Source organism: Rhodnius prolixus, unplaced genomic scaffold (assembly GCF_049639745.1).
Source record: "Rhodnius prolixus isolate KJV_2025 unplaced genomic scaffold, Rpr scaffold_1, whole genome shotgun sequence".
Taxonomy (NCBI): Eukaryota; Metazoa; Arthropoda; class Insecta; order Hemiptera; family Reduviidae; genus Rhodnius; species Rhodnius prolixus.
The window spans coordinates 60,003,529-60,018,476 of record NW_027411581.1 but is presented as its reverse complement, the minus strand read 5'-3'; the positions used below and the strand labels follow the sequence as shown (position 1 = coordinate 60,018,476).

Here is a 14,948-nt window from a genome sequence, read left to right as displayed (position 1 = left end):
TAAACAGTAAGCCAAGAATAAATATAAGAAAACTTTTAAAAATTACCAATAAATAATAAAATATTAATCTTGTTATAATTTCTATAATCTATAAGTTTATATAGGATACGATTTAGCGTTATAGCAAGTTTGTTTTGGATCTTCTCTTTAAGACGAACACATTTTTACATTATTTGACTCAAAATATCACTAATATTTAAGAGATAAAAGAAACCCCTCAGAAACTTCAAATACTAAAAATTCTGTTTTATTAAATAGAACTTTTAGTATTTGAAGTTTGAGAGGTTTTTTGCGTCTCTCGCGAATAAGCAAATCATAGTGATTGATGAAGGCAAAAGAGAGAAAACTAAACAATAAATAAGTTAATTTTATTAATTCGACAAGAAAGAATTAAACCCCCTCACACTTAGAATTTTCCTCAAGAAAAAAAAAATCATTTCACAAAATGAACTTTTTAAACAAATAAAATGTAATGAATTCGATTCTGGTGTTCGTCAAGTCATTAATAAAAAATTAGTTATAGCACCTAACATCTGTAAATATGACTTTTAACTTATATTCAGTAGGTTACTGCGTTGCCAGGGTATTATCATAACACCGACATGGCGGTAAGCATGTAATTTTATGTAATTTATGCTGCAAATTTAAGTTGATTAAATTAAATTAATTTTAAATGTTAGTGAATGAAGTTTGATGAACATTTGTTATGAAAATAGGCTAGTGGATCACTAAATAATAATTATTTTTGGAGATCGAAACGTGATTTTTTCCATGAGCTCATAACCTGCTCAGTGATGCTACAAGTTATTTTAAAATATATTTTGAATTTTATTGTTTTAGGCTGCTGAAAAGTCTGTTAAAGTGCCGGAAACAAGAGATATAGCAAGAATAGAGCGAATTGGAGCCCATTCTCACATAAGAGGGTTAGGTCTTGATGACAGTCTTGAAGCAAGAAATGTAAGGATGAAACATAATATTTTGCTTGCTTGTGCTTCTTACTTAATAGAACAGTTTGGTATCTATTTGGTAATGTATTTCATTATAAGTACGTAATTTGCGTAGACCAGTGTTTTCTGAGATAATACAAATAAATTGGCAAATGAAATACTGCTGTTATGTTAAAATAGCCGGCATAATTGTAAAAAAGTTTCAACTTATAGTAAAATAAATAAAAAGTAAATGATTTTGCTGTCGACATTCTACTTGTAATAGATCTATATTTATATTTGAATAGCTGGGAAGTTGATAAAATAAATGAGCTTCTCAGTCACCAACTCATTATTTATCTTAGATTACTTCCTTAAGTTTTTTTAAAATAAGTGAAGACCAAGATTTTACGTTTTAAGAATATATATTTTTATGATTTATTATCGATGCTGGCTTTTTAAATTAAATTACCATGTTTTTTTATTGGAGCTGTTTCGCCTAATTTTTGTTTCTTTTCTCAGGTTTCTCAAGGAATGGTTGGCCAGCAACTGGCTAGAAGGGCAGCTGGAGTCGTTTTGGGAATGGTCAAAGAAGGTAAAATTGCAGGAAGAGCGATTTTATTGGCAGGCCCTCCCGGAACAGGTGAATCTTAAGAAATTGAAGATCTTATTTAGTACTTACTAAGTATACGGATGTAATCAATTTAAAAGTTTATTTTTATTACCTATATTGTTTTCAACAGGAAAAACTGCTATTGCAATGGCTATTTCCAAATCACTTGGTAGGGATGTACCATTCACAGCGATGGCAGGATCAGAAATTTACAGTCTAGAGATGAGCAAAACAGAAGCCCTCACACAAGCCCTTAGGAAATCGATAGGCGTCAGAATTAAGTATGAATTAAAAAAATCCTTTAAATTATTAATATTTTGCATCATTGTTAGGATGCGGAGCGCTATATAATTTTTTTTAGAAATTGTAACAGTGCTATTAGATTTCAGTAGTGAGTATTTTTTTTTGAGCTCATAAGCTTCAACGCTACATATAATTAGTAATTATCAAAGCGAATTTCCATTGTTTATTTTTTAAATAACTATCGCTGATGGTATTTTGGCCTTTCAACTGACCCATTTCCACGAATCATGCATAAAAATCGTCAATATTGTTATTGTTATCTGGTTCTCTACAAATGGGGATTCATTATTAAGAGCTTCTAGGAGATCACCCATATTACTAACTAGCTTGCTCAGTTAACGTTACTTCACTTATTTAAGTTTTGTATTGTAAAGTTATGTTTAACTTATAGGGAAGAAACGGAAATAATTGAAGGCGAAGTAGTGGAAGTTCAGGTGGAAAGGCCTGCAACCGGCGTCGGTGCTAAGTCTGGAAAGTTAACTTTAAAAACTACGGATATGGAAACTATATATGATCTTGGTACTAAAATGATTGATGCTCTAGTCAAAGAGAAGGTAATTCTTTGGCATTCCTATATAATTATTATTTTTGCCGACGATTTTAAATAAAATAGGATTTCTAACATCGTTGCATATGCCTGAACCATTCATTTTCAATCAGGTTCAAGCGGGCGATGTGATAACAATAGACAAAGCAACAGGAAAAATATCACGTATCGGACGCTCATACACCCGTGCTAGGGATTACGATGCTACAGGGCCACAAACAAGATTTGTACAATGTCCAGAAGGCGAACTACAAAAGAGGAAAGAAGTTGTGCACACTGTAAGCATACATGAAATTGACGTTATAAACTCAAGAACACACGGATTTTTAGCTCTATTTTCTGGTTAGTCGCTTTAAAATACATCATTTCTTAAATACAATATTTTAATTTCATTTTTACTTTACTGCAGCCTGAGTAAAATTTAAATTGGTAAATATTCATGCGCATTGTATTGTGTTAGCGTTTGATAAAAAATATTCTTAGGGTTTCGAATACAAAAATTATAAAACCAGTTTTCTCAGTCTTTTAAAGATCCTACTATAAAAATAAATATTGCAAAAAAATGAGCCGATATTGCAATTTTTGTTTTTTGAAATTGATTTTTTTATGCCTGATGCATTGCATTGCACTATAACTATATTTTATTTCTTTTATTAGGGTATACCTAAATGGTTGCATTCATTTGCAGGTGACACTGGAGAAATTAAAAGTGAGGTTAGAGAGCAAATAGATGCGAAAGTTGCGGAATGGAGAGAAGAGGGAAAAGCTGAAATATGCCCGGGCGTTCTTTTTATTGATGAAGTGAGCTGTTAATGATATTTTTTAGTCATAAGAAATTTAAAGTGTTTGAAAGATACCTAATAAAAGCATTTTTCATTAAATATGGGGCCAATAAAGATCCAGTGATAAGGAATTATAATCACAGCATCACTGCTTGGACAGTATGTACTGGTTTACAAACGTTCTTGTAAATTGAATTTTCGTTAAACACACCGTGGAATCAAAGAATGGTAGCCATATTTGATGGGGGAATGTTGGGGGTTGCGTTATACCATATTCTCTAGCAACTAAAAATGTTAATTTCGATTTTTTTTTGGATTTTGTTTTGAAAAAGGAAAAACGGATACTTAAAGGAAGACCCTCTAACACTTGGACCAAAAAAACCTGCAAAAATAGTTGATTGGGGCTACTACTTAGTTGACAACCTGTAGCTATTACTTGTTCCATGTTCCATTTGTACATGTGCACTTATTGATTGATATTTTTTGTTTCTGTATTTAAGGCGCGTCAACATCTGAGGTTATTGGCGCCCGGAGATTTTTTCAGTGTACTGCAGGCCTCGGGCAGTGTTCTTTCGTTACAGATAACACTATCCGATATTGGACAGTGATGTAAAAAGCTCCTAGGAAAAGAAAATAATATTTGTATTATATAACACTCTAAATTATTTTTCATTAAATTGCACATTTAAATTTTTATTTATATTTTTTAAATTTACAAATGCACAGTAGTAAAGCTCCTTCGGGCAATAAGTAAATGAGCTGAAAATAGAAACATGAGGAATCACCAACCAGTGGTCTCTCCAAAATTAAAACTATAAAATTAAAGCTAACTATAAAATTAGGACTTGATATGCTATCTGGTATCTTACAAATAATAAATACTGGATTACGAAATATATTGTTTATTTATGAATGCACAGTATTTTTACTAAACTTTGTTTGATAGGTACATATGCTTGATATTGAATGCTTTTCATTTTTAAATCGTGCTCTTGAAGATGAAATGTCACCAGTAGTAATAATGGCCACAAATAGAGGTATCACAAAAATCAGAGGAACACAGTATACCTCGCCTCATGGTATCCCGGTTGATCTTCTTGATCGTATGATCATCATTTCTACTACATCATATGAAGAAGATGAACTTAGAGAAATCTTAAAGATAAGGTAATTTTTTTTTCTCCTAAGTAAGAGAAAATATTACGAGCAAGATATTGAGTTTCTTAAGAATATAGGGAAACAAAAAAAATACAGGTCATATGTTACATACAATTTTTTAAACATAAGTATAAGAGGTTTGTTGTGACTGAATGTTCAGCAATGAAGTAAAATATTACGTTTATCAATATATTTTTTGGCAAAGTAACATTTTTTTTAAAAGTGCAAGTTTGTAGAAAATGTATTATGAGAAAATCGTTTGAGTGACATACTAGATAATATGAAGAAAAATTTGGTTTAATTGACCTAACCATGTAAAAGAAAAAGTCGTGTTAATGTGACAGATATTTTTTAAAAAAACCTCCATATGCCTTTTTTTGATGATAATCAATCTAGAGAAGCATATGTCTGTGTATCTATGCACAATGTTCTTGTCTGAAGTCATTAGCCGTACTTGAAGTACATTAAAGTTCTGTACATTAGCAAGATTGTTTTATTTTGTTGTGAAAGGATCAGGATTTTTCTCCATTTTCAGGGGCATCAGTTGTGATAAAGAATTTGACTTCCACTTGTGAAGTTTCCAACCAAAAGCCTAGGAAAGACTGTGAGACAGAAATTTTGCTACTAAAAGACATATTTTACAGGACTGATGTTTATTCACTGAAGATGGATGAAACTTTTTCTGATAGAAGAAAAAACTTACGTTTTGTGACAGATAATGTCTGCAATTGTCCAGCTTTGCTAATTCAATGTTAAGAAAGATATATTTCGTAATTGGCAAACTTGAATAGATTAAACTCCTTCAGACCAGTCAACATCTGAAGTATTGGCGCCCTTATAGCCTTTCCCCTTACGGCACCGCCGGCCTCTGAATAAGTTTTCTCAGTACAGATAACAATGTCCATCACCGAATAATTAAAGCAAGAAGCTCTCTTTTAGAGAAAGTTTTGCTCGAATTCAACTCGAATAAAGAACATGTAACAGTTAATTTGAAAATACACTTAATTACATGTGTATGTTATTAGTATTTTTAAATAAGATAACCATGGTTACAGATGTGAAGAAGAAGATTGTGAAATGTCAGACGATGGAGTTACTGTATTGACTAGGATCGCACAAGACACATCTTTAAGGTTTGTAATTTTGGAGACCCTTTATTAATTCGATTGATCAGAGAAGCTTCTTAATTGTGCACTGGTAAAAACCTATTTTTATTTCTTTTATTTGTTACAAAGGACTTATATAGAATCAGAAGGTTGTATTTTGGTTTCAGTTTATATTCGTTTCTAATTTTTTAATTTATTTTCCTTAAAGTTTGAGTAAGCATACTCATTTTTTTTGAGTACTGTTTTAATACAATGAATGTTTATATTATTGAAGTCAACAAATTTTTGAAAATACTTTAATATTTAGTGTTGGATAAAATAGTTGATTTTATTTGTAATAACAGCAGGTTTTCTTTCTCGGTTTCTGAATTGCAAACATTTTCAATTAGCTGTAAAGAATTTGATTTCCAAGAACAACGTTTCTATCCACTCTCTATACTTATAGGACGCCACGCGTAGTAAAATTAAGTGCAAATCTGTTTTTTTCCCCCCTAGCACTTACGTCATCTGAGCTCGGGCTCATACTATCCACATTTTATATTTAACTAGGCAACCATAATTTGATCTCCTTCAGCTTCATCAAAAAGTTCGACAAGAATGTTTATCAATGTAATAATTTTTTTGTTGAGGGGCTTAAAAAATTAATTGTGATTGTAGGAATTCTATTAATAGTTGTTTTTCTGCAGGTATGCTATACAGCTGATTACATTAGCTGGTCTTGTCGCAAGGAGAAGAAAATCAGTTGTCGTGAGTATAAACAATTGTTTTGAAGTTTTTAAATTAAGAAAGTGGTGAAATCTTGTAATTTTTAAAATGTTTTATGAGATTAGACGGTCGACGTTACCAAACATTTTATTAGTTCTCTTGAAAGATTATTCGTGTTAGCCAGTACATAAACTAAGCGTAAAACTAAGTTAAATCTAATATATTTAAGCCCAATTTTAATAAATTTTCAAAACCGTGTTGGTACAATTGTTCTTAAAAAATAAAAAACAAAAAAAGTTGCTTTTGAAATGGATTTTATTAAAACATTTAGAATTATTTATATCATATTTTTTAGTTATAATAAATTTATTTGAAGAATTTGATTGAAGAACGTGAATTCAACACGACTAACCAGTTAAATAAATATGTTGATTAAGTGTTAGAAGTTATATTTTTATGATGATAATCGTGATAACGTTTCACTTGTGTACATACTTATGATTTGATAGGTTGGTTTAGAAGATGTAAAAAAAGTATACAGTTTATTCCTTGACGAGGCAAGATCTGAAAGAATATTGTCCGAATTTCAAGAACAATTCCTGTATGATTATCAACCGGAGAAAGGTAAGCTGCGTTCTCCAATTATGTACTGTAATGCAATTAATACATATCAGTAATTAATATATTTCTTCCTTTATTCACTTTAAATTTATTCCACTACAAGTGAAGAAAAATAATTTTATAATAATAGTGTAGGGTTTGATTATAAATGAGTTTGTTATATTCATGTTTTTTTTTTTGTCTTTTCAGGTTCAGGAGAACCAATGGAAACCTGATGCTGCATCAACCATAACATTATATATTAGTTAAAATAAACTTTTTTATATAAATAGAGTACTTAATTCTGCACTTTACAAATCTTTACCGTAGCATTCTAAATTCAAAAAAATATGTAAACCCCTTTTCGTTTTTAAAATAAATCTGATTCCCCAATTATGTTTTTTTTTGTTTTTGCTGCGCAATTTTCGAATTTTAGTTTTCATTGGAAAGCAGGTACTCTTTACTTTTTAGCAAATATGTAAGTTGTGCTGTCCAATAATCTTTACATAATAATGAAGAACAAGTCACAAATATATCCCATTTTGATAAAACTAACGATTATTAGTTTTGGCCGATACAACTCAGTAGTGCAACTTCTTTACTTTAGAAGACTTTTTAAGTTTTTCTCGAAAATGTTTACTTTCTCTTTAAACTGCCTACACTAAGCACATTTAATAAATATTTAGTTTTATTTATTAGGAGGTTTTAGGGCCACATATATATGATTCTGAAATTGGAACCATTCTTGATGATCATGCCATTAAATATTCAACTACTCCTATTTGCTTACCTGCCTTGTAAATAATGGCTTACTTTCAACAACTTAAGGATTTAAGTAGAATGCATGGGAGTCAGTAAAGGATATTAGTTATTCTCAAACTTTCTCATTCAAATTTAGGAAATATGCTAATCAGTAAGAGAAACTCAATCGTGTGTTTTCCAACCAGATTTTTTCTTTGAAGTTTCCTACATTAATGCAAGTTTTTACCCTGTATGCGGATCTTAATAACCCGAAATTGGAAGAAGAGGGAAGAAAAGGAGACACGTTTGATTATGTTGCCTATAACACATATTTCTGTCTTTTTCTACGTAACTGCTTGCTGCCTAATGTTATTCCATGAATGTCTATAGATTCCAAAAGTTTAAGAGTGCTGGGCATTACAATAATAATTGCTAATCCACATCCTCATGATGACATATTGGTCATTCAAAGCATTCAACCATTGTATGTGCTTCTTAAGATTGTCAAGTCTGGATCAGTTTTACAACTTGCTTCTATAATTCTTTTAGTCAGTCAAGATATCCCACTTTTTATTTTTTTCATAACCTCGTAGGGATTCTACTGTCTCGCTTTCATTACATCTAATATGTGCCTTTTTGCTGTTTGCATTTTTTTTTTTTGTACAAAAACGAATTATAAGCAAAGGCCATGAAACTGTTTAAGAAAAAATTACAGAGAACTTTAAAGGGAGCTTGGGTTGGAACATTAGCTGAAGGGTAAGGTTCCTGACGGGGAGAAAGGTGTATTATAAGTACTTACTTAGTCCCCCACCTCATCTACCTCGCGGAGTAGAGAAGTGAGTAAATATGTAAGTTTTTGTTTTCTAATCTGTTTGATTTCGAAGATGTAGGGAATTCACCTACAGTCCTCTAGTTTAATAGAGGGGTTGCCTCCTTTAGGCCTCTACACTTGCCCTGAGCACCTTCATAGTTTCTTACGCTGTTAAACTCCAACTTCCTGAAACGGTATGATGGCCTGACCCATTCAGGTTGGTCGATTGTTGACCGCTTAAATTTAGGAGGCACCATTGGCAGTCTATTAACTTCACCCCCGTAATTAAAAAACCCATATTTACATTGTTAATCCTCTATTATTTTAATATTGTTAATAAAATATGGATTTCTTTATTGGAAAATTGAGTTCCAAAACTGGGATGAACTTCGCTTAAGGCTTCCCCCTTTTATAAAAATATTTGTCAATAAAATAAAGATAAGGTAACCATTTTATAACCTCCGTAGTACAAATGCAAACATCTAAACGAGAATGTGATTGCATCAGGAGGCAAGATGTTCAAATTAACATCTTTTCGGGATGTAATTAGAACACCTCCAGCTTTATTTGACGTCGATTTGAAGACATCAATTAGCAATTATTTAAATGAAAAACTTTCCAATAAGGTATGTCCAATTCCAGCAGCATATATCTATTAGATTTCTAGATGTGAAGTTTAACAGTTGAAAAGTTGTAATTCTTCATTCCTTTTTTTATAAATTAATATTAGTGTTTGAAATTAGTTTTTTTCCCTCTTCGATAAGGATTTGGTAGTCTAACCATAATCTTGACTTGCTGCTGAAGTAATAAGAGTTGAAAAGTTTTTATTTAAATTAATTTTCTACATAACAAATGTCCTACTATAGTTATCAGTCATTTTTTTGGAATTTATAATAGCAACATTTTGTACGTAAATTATTTTTGTAGGTGGTGAAAAACATAGGTTTATGCGTGGTACTGTTTGATATTGAGTCTATGGATGATTCTTTCTTATTTCCTGGAGATGGAGGTGCCCATACGAAAGTTGAATTCCGTTTTGTTGTTTTCAGACCATTTATAGAGGAAGTAATTGTTGGTAAAATAAAGAATTGTACGAAAGAAGGAGTACATGGTATGTTAAGTTTCGATGCTGTTCTTTACTTATTTACAGTTAAACAACAATTAATTACTAACATTGAAATAATTTTACTCAGTTACTTTAGGTTTTTTTGATGATATATTTATTCCTGAATCCTGTTTGCAACATCCTTCAAGATTTGATGAATCAGAACAGGTCTGGATCTGGGAATATGATAGCAATGGTGAAAAACACGATTTATTTATGGATCAAGGTAAATTTTACCGTAATAAAAAAATAAAGTGACATTCTTTTTTTTATTTAAAAAAGTTAATATATTTTTTTGTTTTTTTTTAAAGGTGAAGCCGTGAGATTTAGAGTAACAGGGGAATCTTTTATTGAAACGTCACCTATTACCGGTAATGATGCGGATAAAAAAAGTACTGAACAAACTTCTGCAGAAGTACCTTATTCTATTACAGTTAGTAACAAACAAAATATACTATTTTCAAGTTTCTCGATTCTTATTAAAAAAGGACAAGAAAACATACTAACTGTAGATTGTTGATGTAAAGGAGTATGGGGTGGTGGTTGTTATAGAGGTGATGAGGTGCACTGTAAATAGGAGATCCTTTTTTTTTTATCTCTCTCTCTCTAATGCCATACATCATTGGCGCTCGACCATTAGATGTCTCGCAGCCCAATATATTTTCGCTCTTGAAGAGAGCTCGTCAGTAGTCGCAGTCAAATGGGATAGGGCTTCGCACTCAAAAAGATGGTCTCCTGTCATGTGCCCGCAAAGCATACAGTTCGGGTTGTCAACTACCCAATAAGAGATCCTCATTAAAGCTACTTTTGTTATTGATGTGCTTGTTATTGTTACACTAATGTACTTCCATGTGTGTCCATTCTCATTCTAATTTGATAATTCGACTTGTCTGTATAAGTAGGCGATAATTTACTAACTTTAATAAATATGATTCGTAATACTGAATTATATTGTTGATAACACATCATTAATTTTTATATTTTCTGGCTCATCATCAGTATTTGTAAATAATTTTACTTCCACTTGCACTGCTCTTATCACACACTTTAGTGTCTGTCCACGTATACTTGATTCTATCCTCGCCTGTTTAATTTGATGGCCAAGATGCACACATTGTTGATGTGTTGTAGTCTTTAGTATAGTTGTGTCTTTTGTTTGAATTCAAATAAACTGTAAGCGTACTATTGAGAGTACTCTTATTAAGAAGGAAGTATCCTTATAGAGCTTATTTGGATTTGTTCATTATCAGATGAATGTATGCTTGCACTGGTACAGTAATGCATTATAATAAAAAACAAATAGACATTATTTAACAGTAAAGGATTACTCACTATAGGATCGAAGCTTTATAACTGAAAGTCAAATTCTCCAGTCCAAACTAAGTGAAAAACCGAAATCACTCAGTATTTAAGAAACCAAATCTGATGTGAGACTTATGGAGGCTTTAGCAATGAGAAAAGAATGCTACTACTACTACTACTACTGGCGCTACATCCCATTACCGGGCCTTGGCCTCCTCAATCCGCTTCCGACAGTCCTCCCTATCCATTGCAGCAACCTTCCAATTCCTCACTCCTAGCAGGTCTCTGGCATCCACGCCTACCCCATCATTCCTTCTTAATTCAGGCCTGCCCACTCTCCTGATCCTATGTACATCTTCTTGCAGAAGCCGTTTAAGTGTTTCCAAATCAGACATCCTTGAGAGAGAAAAAAATTTTTGTTCTGTTTTGAGAAAAGATGCATCAATGTTTATCAAAATCTTTTCCCACAAATGTATACATTTTTATTAATAAAGTTATTTATTTGTTTTAGGCAACTATAAACGAACCAGGATTAGGACTTCTCTCCTGGTGGGAAGGTTCATAACTTGTCAGCGATATATGTTTTTACGAATATTTCTCTTGAAATACTTGAAAACTTGAAATCTTTGTATCAGTGGGAATAATTAGTATAAGTAAAGAAATCGAAGAAGTTTCCTTCGATTGGAAATGGCCAAAACTCTTCAAATTGCAATGCTTCTCTTATGTAATTATAACTATAATTCTAAATATTATGGTTTTTGAATAATTGAACATGTATGAGAATGGCAATTTTTTGTGATTTTAATTTTCTTTTGTTAAAAATAAAATTTGTGTTTTACAAACAATAGAAATGTTTCTGTGCTTACTCCCTTAGTCTCAGTTGTTTAAATGTTTCAATGCAATTTACCTACTTGTTAATCTAAAATTGTTTTTTTTTTTTTTTGTGAAGCGAAAGAGCTAAACATTAAGAATAATTTGGAGCTGCTTCATTATTATTTTTTTGTCTATATAAAAAACAAACAAATATTTTCTTCAAAATATTAAAACTGTCCGGTAGGACAGTTATATAAGAAGGGTTGGTCGTCAAAAACTGCACGAAAATGCGTAATGTTGAAAAACACCCAACTTTGACAATTTTTTTCTCTTTTTCTCGATGGGTCTTGATAGTACACAGTTAAGAGGGCAGTTTGCCCTACGTATATTACTATACAAGCTTAAAAGACCGTTTATTTGTGTAAATAGAAGGAAATGAACCAACTAGCCCCTAAAGATAGCCTGTGCGTTGTTGATACGTCATTAGCACTTACTTATTCTGGCTGTATTAACTTATTATTAAAAAACAATAATAAATACGTGAATTAGTGTCTAATCTGTATTTTAAACAATAAAGTTGTACAATACAAGTGGTTATTAGTATAACCTTTCCATTTTAAGCATTTTAAATTTAATTACAAACTATATACTTTTTTATAATTAAGTATATTGTGGTGATATATGGTTAACTGGGCTTCTATAAACTCGAAAATAAAGGAAATAAAAGGAAAAACTCTAAATTCGACGTTTAAAAGTGCACGAAAAGTGGGTAAAATTGACTATTTCTATCCGGGTAACATAATACGGTAGGAGCTTCGCTTACAATCCTGGTCTGCTAGCCTGCACCGAATTGGACAATACGACAGCCAATCAGAGTGCAGTATTTTAGAATGGGCTGGTTGCATTACGGTTGGCTTTAAAACTTATACTTCTCCACCAATACGATGAATAGGTGTCAGCCAGAATGAGTTTTGATATACAAGGAGTAAACTGCTGTTTATTTGTTATATTATTACATTAAAACAAAGGTTTTAGGCAATTTCCTTCATCTCAATGGTTATTAAATGTTACAAATAACCTAGTTCATCAATTTAAGAATTGATAAATGTTTTCATATTGCCAGCCTTGTCCAGTTGGTTATCTACATACAATATAACTTTCTATTGTTATTTTACGTTGTAATTCTATTCTAAAAGTCGAAACAACAATTTTAATTTACTTTTTTTGCTTGTATGTAAGGAAATGGACAAACTTAGCAACCCATAGTGCCTGCTAGTTGATAGGTCCTAAATAATTGTTTATTCTAGATGTAATAACTTATTATCGAAGCAAAATGTAATACCTTTGTTTTAATGCAATAATATAACAAATAAACAGCAGTTTACACCTTGTATATCAAAACTCATTCTGGCTGACACCTATTCATCGTATTGGTTGCTGACTGGTGTAGAAATATAAGTTTTAAAGCCAACCGTAATGCAACCAGCCCATTCTAAAATACTGCAATCTGATTGGCTGTCATATTGTCCAATTCGGTGCAGGCCAGCAGACCAGGATTGTAAGCGAATCTCCTACCGTATTATGTTACCCGGATAGAAATAGTCAATTTTACCCACTTTTCGTGCACTTTTAAACGTCGAATTTCGAGTTTTTCCTTTTATTTCCTTTATTTTCGAGTTAATAGAAGCCCATTTAACCATATATCATCACAAAATACTTAATTATAAAAAGTATATAGTTTGTAATTGAAATAAAAATGCTTTTAAGGGAAAGGTATACAAATAAAAGCTCTTTTAAGCTTCTATTGTACAACATTATTGTATAAAATACACTTTAGCTATTGTTCTTATGTTTAATTTATGTATTTATTACATTTTGCTTTGATAATAATTTATTACAGCGAGTATAAATAAGTATTAAAGACCTATTAACTAGCAGGCTCTTCTTAGTTGCTAAGTTGGTTGACTTCCTTATATTTATACAAATAAATGGTTTTTTAGGCTTGTATAGTATAAGATTATTGCATATTGTATTCAGCTTAACATCGTATTGAAGCGGATGTTCCTCAAGAAAGCATCTATACACAGCAGACATACCAATCTATTCTGAAACTGTCCTCCTAAATTATGCAGATGATACAACTATAATTTCTCCTCACATTGATGCTGTAACTTCTCACAGAAACCTTCAAACTCATTTCTTTTCTCCTGAGGAATGTTTCAAAAAATGGAAAATCAAATTAAATGAAACAAAATCTCAAAATTATACGTTTACTCTCCGCCGCATCACTCTTCCTCCGATCTTCTATGACTCAATTCCAATTCCTCTTGCCAATGTTGTACGTTAACTTGGGCTGTATTTAGACAAAAGTCTGACAAGTCCAAGGAACCCGCACACACGACTTAAACGAACTGAAGTTAACAGGCGTTATCGACTACATAAAAGACTACTAGACCAACGTTCAAAACTCTCACTTAATAAGAAACGACTGATTTACAATTCTGTACTAAAACCCGTCTGGACGTAGGGTCCAGAACTGTGGGGTTCATCGAAACGCTCCAATCTTCAACGAATTCAAACTCTTCAGTCTAAAATTCTTCGCACTATCGTTAACGCTCCATTTTACGTTTCAAATCTATTCATTCAAACCTGAAAATTCCGTTTGTAGGTCAGGTTGCTCGAACTCGCTATAAAAGTTTTCATCAGAACTTGCACTCTCATTCCAACCCTCTTGTCCGCTGCCATTTATCATCTCATAACCATCCAGATCATCCTCCCAGTCGATTAAAATGCTGTGGCCTCATGATTTCCTCTCTTCTAAGGAGAGTAGCTAATCCTGGAGACGACGTAGGGAGGTTATCACTGGGTAACTTCTCCCCTCAATTATTGAGTTTGTAGTGGTCAGTTATTGTCATTGTTACTTATAGCGTATCTAGCGCTGGTCTAACTTAACAAATAAATAAATGAAAACGTTAAAACAATTATATTTTTCATTAACCTTTTTTGTTTAAACCAGTGCATGAATAGTTTAATACCTCCTATACAATCTAAATTAAATGGGTGCTACTTATTACTGAACAAATATTTTATGCATGAAAATGGCCAGCATATGTGACATCTAATACATTCTAAAAAATACGATACTAGAAGTATGAATAAAATTTTGTGTACTCTCTGATTTGTGTACCTTTTGGCGTTTAATCAACTCTTAACTTTTAAAACTCTAAGTTTTTGTTAAGGAGATATAAATATATATTTTAATGAAAATAGGAAGGTAAGATTCATATTGGCTTTGATACATAAAATCCGATCGCATTGCCATATATTTAAAAATGAAGTAAACTTATCAAGAAAGAAACATAATACGTATTATAGGATATAAATACATTATTTACTGGAATATACGAATGTTTGACCTACATGTCCAAATTAAGTT

At 31.7% G+C, this 14,948-nt stretch overlaps 2 protein-coding genes across 2 annotated transcripts; both read left to right on the top strand.

Annotated features, from left to right (window-relative positions):
* Positions 1–557: 557 nt before the first annotated feature.
* rept (RuvB-like helicase 2 rept) lies at positions 558–7,136 on the top strand. The gene is made up of 12 exons (XM_074120263.1): positions 558–608; positions 841–957; positions 1,449–1,569; positions 1,670–1,820; positions 2,234–2,396; positions 2,503–2,731; positions 3,078–3,190; positions 4,118–4,338; positions 5,385–5,462; positions 6,122–6,182; positions 6,650–6,764; positions 6,951–7,136. The coding sequence occupies exons 1-12, from the start codon at positions 603–605 to the stop codon at positions 6,974–6,976; spliced, it is 1,401 nt and encodes a 466-aa protein (XP_073976364.1). The 5' UTR covers positions 558–602; the 3' UTR covers positions 6,977–7,136.
* Positions 7,137–8,738: 1,602 nt separating this feature from the next.
* Polr3H (RNA polymerase III subunit H) lies at positions 8,739–11,550 on the top strand. The gene is made up of 5 exons (XM_074120276.1): positions 8,739–8,918; positions 9,220–9,403; positions 9,486–9,623; positions 9,709–9,830; positions 11,211–11,550. Exons 1-5 carry the CDS (start codon positions 8,808–8,810, stop codon positions 11,262–11,264), a joined length of 609 nt encoding a protein of 202 aa, XP_073976377.1. The 5' UTR covers positions 8,739–8,807; the 3' UTR covers positions 11,265–11,550.
* Positions 11,551–14,948: the final 3,398 nt, after the last annotated feature.